The sequence below is a fragment of the Arachis ipaensis genome, chromosome B2 (assembly GCF_059453495.1).
Source record: "Arachis ipaensis isolate K30076 ecotype BB chromosome B2, ASM5945349v1, whole genome shotgun sequence".
Lineage (NCBI taxonomy): Eukaryota > Viridiplantae > Streptophyta > Magnoliopsida > Fabales > Fabaceae > Arachis > Arachis ipaensis.
Window position 1 is genome coordinate 101,461,119 of NC_142437.1, and position 16,810 is coordinate 101,477,928.

Below are 16,810 nucleotides of genomic sequence, written 5' to 3' on the forward strand. Positions count from 1 at the left end.
ACTTTAAGAAAGCCAAATCTTAGGTCAAATATACTTCTTATAAAAAGAGTGCTATATGTATTTATTTCGGATTAATATTATGTTTAACCGTTTAAGTAAAAATGACAATGGGTATGGGAGATAGGTACTCTTTCTCCGCCCTCATTTCTATTTAAAAAAAAATGTCTTTCTGTCTCTATCTCCATTCTATTTTTATCATGGATTTCCGCTTAACTGTCTCCACAGAAAACACAGATATTCGCAAATATCTATGAATATTATTGTTAAAAAAATAAAAAAAATTAACACAATCATAACTTATTCCATACAATTCAACAAAATTTAACATAATAAAACACTTAATCTAAACACAATTTAATATAATTCAACATACACTTTAAATATCTAACATACACACTAAAAAAAACTTCTAACATAAAATAACATAATTCACCTTAGTAAGTGAAAACATTCTAGTAAATTCATATTTGCGGGAATTTAAAAATTTCCATCCCCTTTACTCGCAGGGACGGGTCTTCATCTCCATGGAGATTTCGCGAATCCCCCATATCTCCATGGGTCTTCACCCCTAACTTTAAGTGACTTGTTATTCGCTCACCCTAGTTCCTCCCTAATGGCACATTTACCATGCTTACAATCTTTAGAAGCGTAAGCAAAAATAATGGGAATCGGAAACTCAGGAACAGATGTTCTTAACATCCTTGATAATAAAAAAGCCAGAGATACATTGATGCAATTTTGTCCCTTTATGATGAATTACGGAAATTGATTATCTCGTGAATTTTTCACATGACTAGGTCAAACATGATGGTGAGATCTGTCTCTTTATATTGATGGTGATATGAAACACGGCCAAATCATGTGAAAAATCCATAAATTACAGTGATTTCTCTGAAAATTCAAACCGACAGTTATATAATGATGAAGCTGTAAACGGCCGGCACATAATATTGAATTAACTTCCTCCGGTGATATATATTATTATTGGAAAAAGAAAAAATAAATCATGCCAAACATATCTGAAGGACTGTACAGTGTTCACTAGCATCACCATGAAGCCTAAATGCCAGTCATAATCTGAATTTCTCTCCACCTCAAAACTTGGAACAGCTTGAAAGAGTTCACAAGGTTGGATCCTTGCCCCTTCAGCATGATTCTTCTTCCATGAAGTAGACAATCGACGCGGCATCATACCAAACAAGCTGAATGAGGGTTTAGACGACCATCCAATTCAAATAGTATGGTCCATGTGTTGATTTGCAAGATATATATTACCTCTTTGAATCTTCAACAGAGTTATCTTTAACACTGCGGTCACTGTTTTATAACCTCCTTCAGACAGATAATGTCATCGCGAGGATGTGATTCTTCCACCTTAACTAATATTTCATCCCCTACCTGAGTTCCAACAGAAACCCACGTAGAAGCTTGAAGTCCAACCTACAGATAAAAGCAACTTTGGATTAAATAGAGTAGCATATTACAATTGCAGACATTAAAACAAGGTTTAATTAATCTGGAATTCCTTATAGTCCGAATGAGTTTTCACTTTTCAATTGGATTATGTTAGTTTAAACATTTCTTATTAAATACCTATACTATACAAACATTTTTCAACTGTTCAACTTACTCCTAGTTTAAAAATATTGTGATCAAGTCTCTACTGCACATTTTCAGAAAAGCAGTGATTCATCATGAATATAGAGACTTAATGAACTATAGGAACTTGATTGAAATTTTTTACTCAATACATGGATTTGATTACAAAGTTATAGGAACCTAATGAGAATGAGTGAAACTATAGAAACCTCCAAAGTAATTTAATCTAAATGCAAACTAGCTAAACACAGACACGTAAAACAATACCTAAGGTTAACGGCACGTCTATCTGTTCTAACGATCAATTTTTAGCTTCACTGCTCAATTTTCCTGAATGCATTTTGGCACGCAGCAAAACATTTTGGTTCAAGCAACAGGAAACCAAAACTTCCAAACAAATAATTGAGACTATATTTCACCAATGATACAAACAATAAAGTCATTCTCAAGTAATCGTAGACGTAGCATTTTTAGGCAGGTATCTCATCAAGATTTTTAATGGGCTACCAGAATTTCCATTGGTACAATGACGAAATGGCATGAACTGCAGAATACAGTACAAGTAGGAGCTATTGACTGCTTACCTCAACCAACAATAGAGCTGCAATTCGATCTTTCAAAAATCTAAGGACCAAGGCACGGTATCTTCTCTCTCTTGGTTCTCTTCGTAAATATTCCAACATCCAGTATCGAAGACTGTTGTTGCTGAGCTTCCTCACTGTTTTGAATCTCTCATTTACAACTGCAGCAATCCCTTCAAGCTTACCAGATGTAAAAGGTGGAGGTTCACCTCTAAGAAATGCTTTTACCTGAAGAAAACACACATTACAGACACAACCAAAACAGATATAGAAAAACCCTTAGAAGTTAGAATTACTTACCAAGATGCAGCATAGCATATTAATTATATTAATAGAAACAATTTCATAACGGCAGCTTCGGATGGAGAAAAGGCCACAGATAAAAAAAATTTACAAACTTAAAGGACGCAAGCTCAATTGCATAGCAAAACTCATCATGGTACAATGGCTACTATAAGTTATAAAACAATGTCCTCTAGGCAGTATTCTGAGCATGAACAGATCCACTGAACACTTATATTGCATGTGCATAAATGTCACATGATACTTTTTATCTATCTAGACGAAAAATTACTAAATAGGATATGAAATTATTATGTATGTTATTTATTACTTGATACATGCAGATGATTTGGTAAAATATTACGATTTTAAAATAATCAGTTTTTGAGCTCTAGATAACAACCTGCTGCTAGTAATCTTTAAATCTATGGTTTAACTCTAACCAAAAAACTCAGAATGCTATGAAGTAGAAATGGTATCTCTACACCTTTTATTAATCTAGCATGGGCTGTTAATCTAATCATCACTTAATTTTGTCTTTTAAGAAAATTTATAAATTGGTGGAACACAACAATTATTTGTTGCAGTTATATCCCTCCTGAAACAGTCACATAGGTACACACTTCAAGCACCTATAGTAGCAGCTTATGCATCACAGCACCAATATAGGCAAGAAGTGATTAATTTCTTTTCACTTCCCAAATCTAGCTTCTTGTCTTTCAAAAGTTTTGCTGACTTCATAGTATTTATATTGAGAAACTAGCTGCACCAAGATATGCAATCCATTGTACCTCTAAATTATAAAACTGAAACACACCTGATAATGAGCAAGAAGATCTAAATATCTACGGATGGGAGATGTAAATTGAACATAACCAGGAATTCCCAAAATCCCATGTCGTGCTGGCTTCCTGAAATCAATTTCTGCAGCACGCATTACTTTGACCAGGGCAAAGCTTCTGACAGGCCCTTCTGGAAGGTGAGCAAATTCAGAAACATTTATATCTGATTGGGGCTGTCCCCTATAGGGTAAAGGAATTTCATTCTGAGATCCAAATGTGGCAATAGCTTCGCCACAGAGTATCATCATCTCAGACACTAATCGCATTGCAGGGTCTGCTTGGTTTTCCACATAAAGTTTTATTGATGGCTCTGGATCATCTGGATTAGACACTTTAATGCGAGCTTCTAATGTTGCTGTCTCAACTGCACCCTGGGCAAAGGCAGGAAAAAAGAGAACTTATGGTATTAGAGGCTAAATAATTCTGGACAGCTTTAACTAACTAAATAGTTAAGCACCATAACCATGAATTCTAGGAAAGCCTATCCACTCAGTTAAACCTATCATTCCAGTCCCCCAATAAATTCTGAGAATATTTCTATCCACATCTCAAGGGTAGATTTTTAATAATAATAATAGTAATAAAAAAAAATCTTAACATCTAAGTGCATTTTAGAAACACTGACAAGGAAAGAGAAATTTCCAAGAGCATTTGATGCAAGGCAAACAAAGATGGCATCCTTTTGAGTATTCTACAAGGTAAATTTTGTGATTGTTCTGTGCAGAAATTTGGTGCTGATTATTTTTTAAAATATCATATGTATATACTGTATTCCTATAGTTAGGCTTATCTCTGATTATGTTCCGAGAATAAGATTAATTAGGTATTCAAGAAACAAATCATGGGATCAGATTTCGTTACTTTCCTATTCTGGTTGGGCGCAGCTGTATATATCCAACCCTTTATTGTGTAAAAGAAGAAGAAATATACAGCTGTTAAGTCATTTCTATCAGCAGTGGTGATACTTTTCGATATCCTTGTGAACAGTTTGATACATTCTAATGGCTTCTGTAATTTGATTATCAAATAGGATATTCCCTAGCTTTAATTAGCTGATGAATCCCCCTCTATCTATAGTCTATACTCTCAAATAAAAGGTTAGGGACTGATTTGGTGATTAAATTTGTTGAGGATTAAATTGTTTGACTAAAAAGTTTTCGGGGACTGATTTGCGATATATATATAAACTAGGACAAACCTGTTGGCGACGCCAATTTAACCGAAGATTTGCAGCCTCGGACAAAATTCTCAGTTCACTCTCTTCCTGAAGGTTCAAATGGAGTAGCTCAGATGCACTCTCGTATGTCAGCATGTATGTTGGTTTAATCACCGAGTTAACCACTGAACATTCTGCGATACTGTTGCACCCACATAGAACATCATTAAAAGGGGGTAACTCACCATCCTAACTATTAGTGTCAGATATAAAACCATTTGAATACTTCTAGAGTTTGATCTTTGTTATTCCTGTTGGCACATCCTTCTAAATAAAAATTGAATTTGAGAAAAAAGTGGTATGGACATACACATTATCCACACTTCAAGTCCAAAAGAGGCTCTTGCATATGGAGCATATTAGATATAAAACTATTTAAGTTTTTGGGGGAGATGGTTTCATGACAATTATCACCATAACTACTTTGAATGAAGGAAGAATCTGTCAAGATAAAGAATAGTGCAGGCTTGAGTATAAGGGATCTTTCTGTGCGGATAAAGGGGGAGAAAGAAAAAAAGATAGAAAAGATAAGGTAAACCCAAACAATCTATGTAGTACCTTGAACAAGTAAAAAAATGGATATCCCTTCCCAAATATTTAATTAATAACTAAAAATAAATAAATTAGCATTATACTCATCTCACTTGAAGCTTCAACAGTTTCAAATACCTAAATGCAATATATGACATCAAATACATGAGTGAGACAGAAATACTCCAAGTCCCACTTCAGAATGGGTCCCAACTCCTAACTGATTTCTCACATACCGGACACCACAGTTTTAAGTTCTCCTACTTAATCAGATGAACTTCTACCATAATGTACAATCTTTGAATTCATAATTACCTGCCATCATTATGCAGCACAACTGATACAGTAACAGCATTACAAAGGTCTCCTTGTCTCAGGCTCATACCTTCCATGGCAAGCTTTTCTGGAAACATAGGATATGTGGCAGTCGGTAAGAAAACAGATGTTCCTCTTCTCATAGCCTCCCTGCATCCAGCGAAATATGTTATGTTGCAACTGCAAGACTAAAAAATAACTAATATTTATTTTAATGTCATTCAGATACCTGTCCACAATGCTTCCAGGTTGAACATATCTAGTTGCGTCTGCAACATGTATCCAAACTTTGATCCGACCATCTTGCAACTTGGTTGCACTCAAAGCATCATCAAGCTGCATTTATTTGTTGGTCAATAAAATTCTAGACACCCAAAACACTGAAGCAATACTTAGCAGATCTCAATACAACCAACAAATAACATTCATTGAATACCTCATCAGCCTCATCAACATCAATGGCGTACACCTTTAAATCAGTGAAATCCTTCCTGATATTCTGAACATAGACAAAGCCAAATACAACATCAGCATCTAAAATTAAAAAAAAAAAAATGACGAGTCCAAGCATTATTTGGAATGCTTACACCAATAAAAGAGAACAAGAAGATGGAAAAGAAAATTTTCAGAGTCCAGCCATTATAGCAATTTAAAACTACTGCAAAGGCTGAATAGTCCATGCATTTAGTGAAAGAATTGGGGTAATCCAACAATGATTAGTATGGTACATAACCATCATAGGAGTATGACACTTGTTAATTACCTCAAAATCTAATTTTTCATGTTTGTGACATCATTTGGTTGTATTCAGAAATTTTAGATATTCAACTTCGAAGTTCCAAAAACACCCTCTCCCAAATTAACATTTTTAACTAATAGATAGAATCTGACCCAAAAAATAAAAAATAAAAAAAAAACCCTAATAGATAACATATTTACATGACACGCACGCTGTATTTCAAATAACAAAGTATTAATCATCTTTGAATGGTTAATCATTAACAATGATAAAAAGATGATTTAAAATATGAATTAGAAACATTTCAAAAGTAACAAAATTTCTCGCTACTCTTTATCATAGCAACATATAAGGGTATGAACCAGTCACCAAAGCTCTAAACCAATTAGTATATATTAGTATATATTAACTGTAATACTTGTTCTTGAAGCAAGAGAATGTAACAGCATATTAATGATGTTAGAAGTTTGTGGTACATGTATCTTTATCATTCTAAAGAAATGGCCATGACATGTACGATATCACACACTTGAGCTGTTAACAAGCATAGTACATCACCTCGTCAGGATCAGATGAGTCCGATAGAAGAGCTTGACCAACTGATATGATTTCTTCTGAATGCTCAGTGGGAGTTCCGGACTTCAACAACTCAAGATTGACATGTACAGGAAAATACCCAATATCTACCAAGAGATTCGCAGCAGAAGATGCTGTTTTTGCCAGACCCATTTCCTTTAGTATCTGATAGTAGTATAGAAGATGAACTTATTAGAACAAGAAAGTCAACTCCACTGACTTAAATTGCACTCGAACAGCCTAGAGATGCAATACTAATCGAAGATTCTCCTGTTGTGATAAAATTTCTATTTCTAGCAACCCCCCCCCCCCTTCCCTCTCTTCTCTCCCACCTCTCCCCACCTTACAAAAAAGATAAAATAAAATAAAACTATTCGAAGATATTCTATTGTACTTCCAGCAAGGAGAAAAGTGAATCAAACTAAGATAAGCCACCTTTCAAGTTGTTAGCCAGTTTCTTCAGTAGGGACTGAATGTCATGGAGATATGCCATGCTTTGTACTAGTTGTACTACCCTTCTACTCAATTACATCTAATATAAATACATAAAAAGTATTCCAAATACAACCAGCTTGTAAATCATCTTTTCAGACTCTAATGCTTAAACTTCTCTTAATTTTATCACTTGATATCCTTTACTAAAAGATAAGAAAGCAAATGCAACAATGCTAAATCAGAACAAACTAGGTATGAGAGGAGAAGTTACCATCCCAGCTGTTTTCCTTTGTTCATCATTTTGATATGAATCAACAGCATATGCTTCAAGATATTCGATTCTTCTCCTGATTTTCTCGTCATCCATCCATGAAGATTTAGGAGGTTTATCTTGTGAAGCCATTGATTTTGCCGAGACCAGCAATTTTAAAAACTCCTGAAGTTCTTTCTCAGCAGCCTCCTTTGCAAGCTTGCTTCGGATAAGGTCCTCAACCTGCCTTTTCAGAAAAATGATTTTTAAGAAATATTAGCGCATGCAGGCATCTCAGAATAACTAGTAAAACAAACCAAAAGATTGTACAACACTGCCTCTTACACTAGAAAGCACCATCTTCCTAATTCACAGTTTAATGAATCAGTACTTTAAATGATTTAAAATCACAAGGGAAAAAAAGACCATTTATTTTGTGCTTGTTTGGGCATCATTATTTTGATAAAAAAAAAAGATCTTTTTTTTCAATGAAAGAAGATCTTTTTTTTATTTTTTAGCATATTTGGCAAATTTCTAGTAGTAAAAGTAAAAGTACTAGAAAAATTTAAAAAAAAAAACATCTTTTTTGAGAAGCTGCAATTTACATCTTTTTTTTAAAAGATCTTTTTTCTTTAAAAAAAAAGATGTTTTTCATGTAATAAATAAACAGATCTTTTTGCATGAGATATCCGAACATAAAATTATTTTTACTTTTCCATAAGATTTTTTAAAAAAAGATGACTCGAAAAAAGATATTTTCTTAGAAGCTCACCCAAACAAGCCCAAAAAAGATGTTTTTATTTTTTATTTTTCTAGTGCTTTTATTTTTACTATTAGAAATTTGCCAAACACACTAAAAAATAAAAAAAAGATCTTTTTTCATTGAAAGAAAAAAATTTTTTTATCGATTTAATGACGCCCAAACAAGCACATAGTAGCACTACTACTCACTACATCTCCATAACTACAAAAAGTAACTTGCACAACAAGAATGGAAGAAATTTTGTAGGATTAGGGATACTCCTTAACCAAAAGGAGAAATACGGCCAGCAAAGAAAGGACCAAAATGCCAAATCCCTCAGCCTATCTATTAGAGAAACCTCCTTGAAAAGAGTGTACATAATACACATAGCAGCCAAGGAAACCCCCTTTGAAACATAATTCACATGGAAAAATGCAAAAGTTACAATGACTGGTATATTCATGAAACCAGAAAACATAGCATGTGACACCTTACGGAAAACTCCTGCAGCTAAAGAAAAACTCCACTAACTTGCCATTAGTATAGGCTTACACTACTAAGCCATGATTCAATTTGCAACAAGTTCAAAACAAGCAAACTGTAAGGTTCTTCCTGGAGCACAAGTATAACTTAGGAAATGAGGAGTGAAATCACTAACATATATAATGAACAGTACTTTCTCTTTTGAAAGCTTATCTGAATATGAAAGTAATACGTCTACCTGTTCACTTGGGCGGGGTCCATATATTGAACGAGAACCTTTTGTCTCCAGCACAGTAAAGTATATTTCATCCCTTGACAGCAAAAGATGAGTAGAATAGCTCTCAAGAGGTTCAGCACTACCAAAAATTATCTACAGAATAAGCAGCATAAGAGAGGATATAGGAAGCATACTAACATCGAATTCAAAATAATAATACCTTAGCTAACTCTTCAACTGTCACAGATTTATTCTTTTCAAGGAGCTCAACCCAAGCAAATTCAAGTAGTGATGGATCCTGCATCATATCATCCAATGTATTACTTATCAACAGAAATAAAATGTTATGGAATCGGAATTTGTTGCCATCCTATTGTGAAACTGACCATGTTATCCTGAACTTTCTTAATAAAATCTGCAATATCTGCTTGGTCGAAATTGTCAATCCCAGGGACAATATATGTCACCTGTTGTGGCTTGATGGAAGAAGTGGCACCATTCTTCAGCCCAATAAAAATAGAGTCAGAATAGACAAACACTAGCAATATTTAGCATTTACAAAAATGCAAAAGTTCTAACACCTAGCAACCTATTAAACATGCCGCATTATGTTGTTTCTACAAGAACCTGATCAGAAACCATCCAATTCTTCTTGCCATCACGTCTCTGAGCAACTGCTAACAACATCCTATCAGAATCCTTCTTGAATTCCAAAAGCAACCCCTTCTGCAATGAACGGCTCACAAGTCTATCTTCAACAAGTTCTTCATTCAACAAACCCATGCTGTCAAATAAAATTACAATCAAGACAGTAACTGACACAAGGTCAAAGCTAGGAAACCACAAGTAAAACTATATATGAAAATTTAAAAGACTTCTTTCACTTGGGACACGTATTTGATACCAAACCCCAATAACATTTTTTTACCTTGAATCCAAGAACTAAACAAAAGGGAGTAAGAAATACACACACACACACACACACACAAAAAGAAGAACAATTTCCAACTTGTTGGAGGGTAGAAGATGGCAAAGATTGATATTTAAAAATATCAATTCAAAATTCAACCAAAAATCCTACTTAGTGTTAGCAAATAGCTATAAATACATTTCTAGATCTTAATAAGGATTTGGGTATAGTATACTTTTTGTCACTAATGTTTGCGATTTTTTTCAAAAATACCACTAACGCTTAGTTGCATTCAATTTTGTCCCTAACATTTTTTATTTTTGCCAAAATTACCCTGGACATTAACTCCAAGTAAAATATTAGGGACAAAATTGAAAACTTCTGGGGATAGTTTTGACAAAAATAAAAAAAAAAACGTTAGAGACAAAATTGAAAACGTTAGGGATAAAACTGAATAAAACTAAACATTATGGGTATTTTGAAACAAAGTGCAAACGTTAGGGACAAAAAATATACTTTATCCTAAGAATTTTTTTTTTAAATATATGTTACATATTAAATACAACAGCTAAGGTTCCTAAACTAACATATCATGCACCAAAGTCCAAAACCCCAAAACATCATGAAGCTTATGTTAAGACGTTTCCATTTCACCTTCTAAACTTCCTACTCAACTCAGCTTGAATATTCAATGACTTCAGCTTTGAAATCCTATGCTATTTTCAAACCAAACATAACAAATATCTATCAATTATTGTGTACTAATAGATAAATTCCTCTAAAATGAATTTGTATTGGTGTGTATCCACTCTTAGATCAATGTTTTAACTCAGTAAAAGTTTTTACTTTGTTTTGGCTTCTATGGTTGGGTGTCTTGTGTTGGAGTGGCCTCTCATTTATCTAGGTGTTCCACTGGGAGGCAATCCTAGATCCATTTCCTTATGGGATCCTGTCGTTGAGAAGATTTCTAAGCGCCAGGAAATTCAGAAAGGGGCCTATTTTTCTTTAGGTGGTAGTATCACTCTCATTTAAGCATGCCTCTCCAGTATTCCTCTTTACTTCGTCCATTTAAAATTCTAGTAAGAGTGGTCAACACCATTGAAAGGATTATGACGAACTTTCTTTGGTGTGGTGCTTTGGATATGAAGTGGGATCACTTGGTGAATTGGGAAGTTTGTTGTCCTAAAAAGAAAGGAGGCTTGGGTCTTGGCAATATTGTGTTTAAGAATATTACTTTTGGTGGCAAAATGGCTATGGCACTTTCCTTTAGAATCCCAATCTTTATGGCATCAAACTATCAGAAGTAAATTGGCTAAAAGTGGCTTAGAAGGGATCAATATTGACCCAACTTATCTCTCAGACATAGCATCTCTGGCTGGATGTCAAATTCTGGAATGACCTCTTGTTTTATCTGGGTGTTCCTTTAGGTGGGACCCTACTTCAACCTCTTTCCTGGGATCCTGTTGTGAAGAAGATTTCCAAGCATCTTCGTGTTTGGAAAGGAGCATATTTCTCATTAGGAGGAAGGATCACTCTTTTTCAATCTTGCTTATCAAGTATCCCTCTTTACTTCCTATCTTTGCTTCATATACCACAGGGAGTGGCTAAAACCATTGAGGAAAAAATGAGGGATTTCCTTTGGTCTAGTGCTATGGGCTTAACATGGGATCATTTGGTGAGTTGGGAAATTTGTTGTCTACCAAAAAAGAAGCAGGATTTGGTCTTGGTAATCTACTATAAAAAAACATTAGCTTGGCAACAAAATGGCTAATGGCGTTTTCCTTTGGGACCACATTCTCTTTGGTATAACGTTATTAGAAGCATGTATGGATTGAACAGAAATGAATGGATGCAAATCTTGCTTCACATGCTACTCTAGCCCCTGGAAATTTGTTTCTAATGGTTATGCTACTTTGATATCTTTTCTTTCTTCAAAAGTAGGGGATGGATCTCACTTTCTCTTTCTGGTAGATTATTGGCTATGAGATGCTCCTTTTAGTTCCTCGTCTTTATTGCTTATCAGTTTTACATAACATTCCTATTAGGGATTTCTATTCAATAAGGGATTTTCCTATTCTTGGAACTTTCACTTTAGAAATCTTAGTGATGGTGAGCCCATTGAATTAGGTAACCTTTTTAGTCTACTTGAAATGCCCCTTTATCTTCTACTCCTGTCAAAAGATTATGATATCTTGATTCATCGGGTCAGTATACCCGTAAAGTTTATTTTCAATCTCTATACCAACCCTTGATAAACAAATATTGAAATCTAAAGCTCCCTTTAAAGTCAAAATTCAAATCCTTTATTTGGACTGCTATGCCTAACAGAATTAACGCCAATAACAATTTACTAGTCAGAAGACCTCATATTCACATAAGGCTATATCACCAAATGTGTGTAATGTATTAGGGATATTCAGAAATGGTCTGACATTTGTTTTTACATTGTCCTATGGCTGATTCTTTGTGGAGTTCTTTGTTTGGAATGTTTAGAGAATCTTGGGTTTGCCCAGTGTGCCCCGCATCACTAGATCAGTTTCTTTTGATGAGGTTTGCTGATTTTGGGAGAAAGAAAGAGGCTAAATTTTTGTGGCAATGTGCAATATATTCCACTATTTGGAGTATTTAGCTAGAAAGCAATCACAATCTACACACTTTTAACAATAGATTCGCAAGAGAAGTTGCTATTTGGGATAGAATTAGGCGTTTAGTATCTATATGGTGTAAAGCATATGGTTTTACAGAGGACTTTCCCTCTTGGACATGATGAAAGATTGGAAAGCTACAGTTCATTGAAGTTTGTGGTCTTATTTGTATTTCCTTTGGTTTGGAGGAACTTTTTTCCTCCACTCCTTTGTAGTGTTCCATCAATACATTAATGAAATTCTCTCTTCTATAGATAAATCCCTTTTTTTTTTGCTTTGCTTTTATATAAGGGAACTCTTATCCCCAATTTGTATTATCCTTCTCCGAATCCTAATGAAATTCTTCTTTTATCCCAAAAATAAAAAATAAAAATAATATGTAAGGTGCATACACCCTTGGTAGCTGCCACCTTAGTCAGGGGACTATTATTCGCATTTGATCATTATCTTATTTTTTTAAGTCCACAATACTGGTGCAGACAATTCAAGAAGTAGATAGTGTACTCTCTAGTCTTCAGCATCTGATTTGAATACAGTAATACTTTTATTATGATCTCATCCAATTATATAGTCACATCCAAACATGATGAAGACTTAAGAGTGCAAAATCTAGTCCACTTCACTCCTCAGATTTCTTTGTCATTTCGTTAAAGAAAACGTTTATTGAACAAGTATTTAATTCATCGCATTTCATGACAACCACCATTCTAGTACCGTTCCCTTATCATTTACAGTACTCTTAAGCATAACTTAATAATTAGGTAAATCCAAACACACAGAAGCGAAAAATGAGGCAAGGGTTTTTACTTGGAAGCAGCGGAGATTCTATTGTTGCGGCGTTTCCGCATGGCACGGAGCTCTTCCATGACGCTGTCGAAGAGAGTGTAGACGGAGCGGCGTTGGAGAAGGCAGGCGCCATAATTGGAGGAGGGCGGCCGAGGGACGAATGCTGGGGATGAGGAGCAGCAGCAGCAGCGGAGAGTGCGGCGGCAGGAGGAGGAGGAGGAGGAGAAGCGGAGAGGAGGAGAAGATGAACGGAAGAGGAAGCAGGTGTTCACTGCTCTAACCGCCATGATAACGGTTAAGAGGTGAAAGAAGAGTGAAAAGAGAAGAATAGCAAGGCTCAGAGCATTTAGCAATTGGGGATGTAGTAGAACTTCAATGGATGGACTTGGCGTTTGGACTATTGCTGGCTTGTTGCTTCTCCTTTATGAATTTATCTTCTTCCTTTTTCAGTTTTTCTACAATTTTTTTTTTTCTAAAACAATATTTTCCTTTTGATTTCCAAGGATATCTAGTGTACAATTTAGTTTCTCTGATTAGATTATATTTTAGTCCCATAATTTCAAGAAAATTATTTTATACTAACAAAATTGTTAATTGTAAAAAAGACAAAGTTAATCATTTAATTTTTATAATTAAATTTTAGTCCTTGAATTTTTGAGGAAGTAATATTAAAAAGTATTTATTGTAAAATAAATAAATAAGAAAGAGAAAATAGATATATAATAAAGAAGCGTAAATAGATAACTTTAGTATTAATATTCACCAATATAATTATCTTAATATAATAGAGATGGTTTATATATATATATATATATATATATATATATATATATATATATATATATATATATATATATATATATATATATATGTTGCAACTTATTTATAAGAGAGAGAGGATCAGTATATGAAAAGGAGAGAGTGATTTTATTGTTACTATTGTGTGTGTTATTAACGGAGGCTTAACCTCCTATTTATACACATACAAAATGTTATATTTTCAACGTTATTAAATTCATTCTCTCTTGAGAATGGACATCCACATAATCAACCTTATCACAACACTCTCTCTTGATGTCCATTTAGGATTATGCCTCATTAAAACCTTACTAAAGAAAAATCTAATGGAAAAAAAAAACTTTAGTAAAGGAAAAAGAGTACAAAATCCTTTGTAATGGGAACTGCCTCATTAAAAACTTTGTTAAGAAAAACCCAATGGGAAAAAACCTGACCAAGGGTAAAAAAGTTCAATCGACATCATTTAATATCTCGAAATCGGCGCATCCCAATCTGATGTACCAATTTTTCAAAGAAGGATTTTGGAAGTGACTTTATAAATAAGTCTACCAGATTATCGCTCGAGTGGATCTGTTAGACATCAATTGTTCCTTGATTTTGAATATCATGAGTAAAGAAGAATTTGGGAGAAATATGTTTTATTCTATCATCTTTGATGTATCCACCCTTAAGTTAAGCAATGCATGCTGTATTATCTTCAAACAGGACAGTAGGAGCTATCTTATGATCAATTAGTTTACATGATGACAGAATATATTGGATCAAACTCCTGAGCCAAAAACACTCGCAACTAGCTTCATGTATTGCTAGTATTTCAGCATGATTAGAGGATGTTGCTGCAGTCGTCTGTTTTGTGAACCTCCATGATATAGCTGTACCACCATATGTGAACAGATATCCTGTTTGAGATCTCTCTTTGTATGGATCAGACAAGTATCTTACATCTGCATAACCAATTAGTTGTGACTTGTATTCATATGGATAAAACAATTTCATATCAACCGTTCCATGAAGATATCGAAAGATTTGTTTGATTTCATTCCAATGTCTTCTGGTTGAAGAGGAACTATATCTTGTTAACAAATTCACAGCAAATGATATATTGGGTTGTGTATTATTAGCAAGATACATTAGCGCTCCAATGACACTAAGATATGATACTTCAGAACCAAGGATATCTTCATTTTCTTCTTTAGGACGGAATTGATCCTTTTCCACATCCAAAAACCTTACGATCATTGGGATATTTAATGGATATGACTTGTCCATATAAAATCTCTTCAAGATCTTTTTCTGTGTATGTTGTTTGATGAATAAAGATCCCATTTTTTGTATGCTCGATCTGCAGGCCAAGACAAAATTTAGTCTTTCCAAGATCTTTCATTTCAAACTCTTTTTTTAGAGCTTTTATAATTGTTGGAATATTTTCAGGAGTTTGAATGATATTTAAATCATCAACGTACACAGCAATTATAATGAATCCAGATGTAGATTTCTTTATGAAAACATATCGGCAGATATCATCATTCTTGAATCCGTTTTTGACCAGATGTTCAGTAAGACAATTATACCACATTCGTCCCGATTGCTTTAAACCATATAAAGATCTTTTCAATTTGACTGAGTATAACCCATGTGAATATTCATTGGATGGTTTAGATATCTTTAGTGTTGCAGGGACTTTCATATAGATATCACGATCTAATGATCCATATAAGTAGGTTGTTACCACATCCATTAAATGCATATGTCGTTTATGATATGTGGATAAACTGACCAAATAACGCAATGTTATTGCATCCACTACAGGGGAATATGTTTCTTCATAATCTATACTGAGCCTTTGTGAGAAACCTTGTGCCACAAGTCGAGCTTTGTAGTCTACAACTTCATTTTTCTCATTTTGTTTTCTCACAAATACTCATCTATATCCAACAGGTTTTACATCTTCTGATGTACGGACTACAGGTCCAAAGACTTCACGTTTTGCAAGTGAGTCTAACTCAGCCTTCATAGCTTCTTCTCATTTTGGCCAATCGTTTCTTTGTCGACATTCTTCGATTGTTCTTGGCTCAAGATCCTTACTTTCATGCATGATACTTAATGTCACATTATATGCAAATATTTCATTGACAATTGTCTTATTTCGGTTCTATTTTTTCCTACAAAGGCATAATTTATCGAGATCTTGTCATTTTCACAATTTTCTGGTACCTGAACGTCTTCTAGCGTCAAAACTATATCAAAATTTTGGACAACTGCAGGTGTCTTTGCTATGTCTTTTTCAACAGAAATAGTATTTACCTCTTTTTCTCTTTTTCGAGAATTTTTATCTTTGAAACCGACAGACCTACCACGCTTCTGACGTGAATTTGTTTCGGTGGCTATTTGTCCGACTAGGACATCAATTGGAGCATTTTCAGCTAGTATATAGGATTTAGTTATCCTTTTTGTATTAGAAAATGCATCAAGCAATTCATTTGCTATTCTTTGCAAATGTATAATATTTTGAGCTTCTAGTTCACATTGCCCTGATCGAGGATCTAAATGCATCAAGGATGATACATTCCAATTAAGTTCCTTTTCAGGAAGCTTATTCTCTCCTCCTAATGTTGGAAATTTTGATTCATCAAAATGATAATCCACAAATCGAACTTTAAATACATTTCCAGTTTGTATATCAAGATACCTTACTATAGAGGGAGAATCATATCCAACATATATTCCCAATTTTCTTTGGGTCCTATTTTGTTGCGACAAGGTAGTGCAATGGGAACATATATCGCACACCCGAATATTTTTAAATGGAAAATATTTTGCTACTGGCAAAAAACTAATTGCATAGGAGAGAACTGATGGTAAT

General features: G+C 34.2%; 1 protein-coding gene across 1 annotated transcript; it reads right to left on the minus strand.

The window, feature by feature from the left end:
• Positions 1–727: 727 nt before the first annotated feature.
• EMB2730 (Ribonuclease II/R family protein) lies at positions 728–13,560 on the minus strand. The gene is made up of 14 exons (XM_016328254.3): positions 13,171–13,560; positions 9,436–9,592; positions 9,195–9,308; positions 9,029–9,106; positions 8,830–8,961; positions 7,388–7,609; positions 6,664–6,846; positions 5,803–5,865; positions 5,596–5,702; positions 5,367–5,516; positions 4,503–4,662; positions 3,280–3,675; positions 2,184–2,408; positions 728–1,440 (listed from the first exon to the last, which is right to left on the minus strand). The coding sequence occupies exons 1-14, from the start codon at positions 13,434–13,436 to the stop codon at positions 1,315–1,317; spliced, it is 2,379 nt and encodes a 792-aa protein (XP_016183740.1). The 5' UTR covers positions 13,437–13,560; the 3' UTR covers positions 728–1,314.
• Between the last annotated feature and the right edge of the window lie 3,250 nt (positions 13,561–16,810).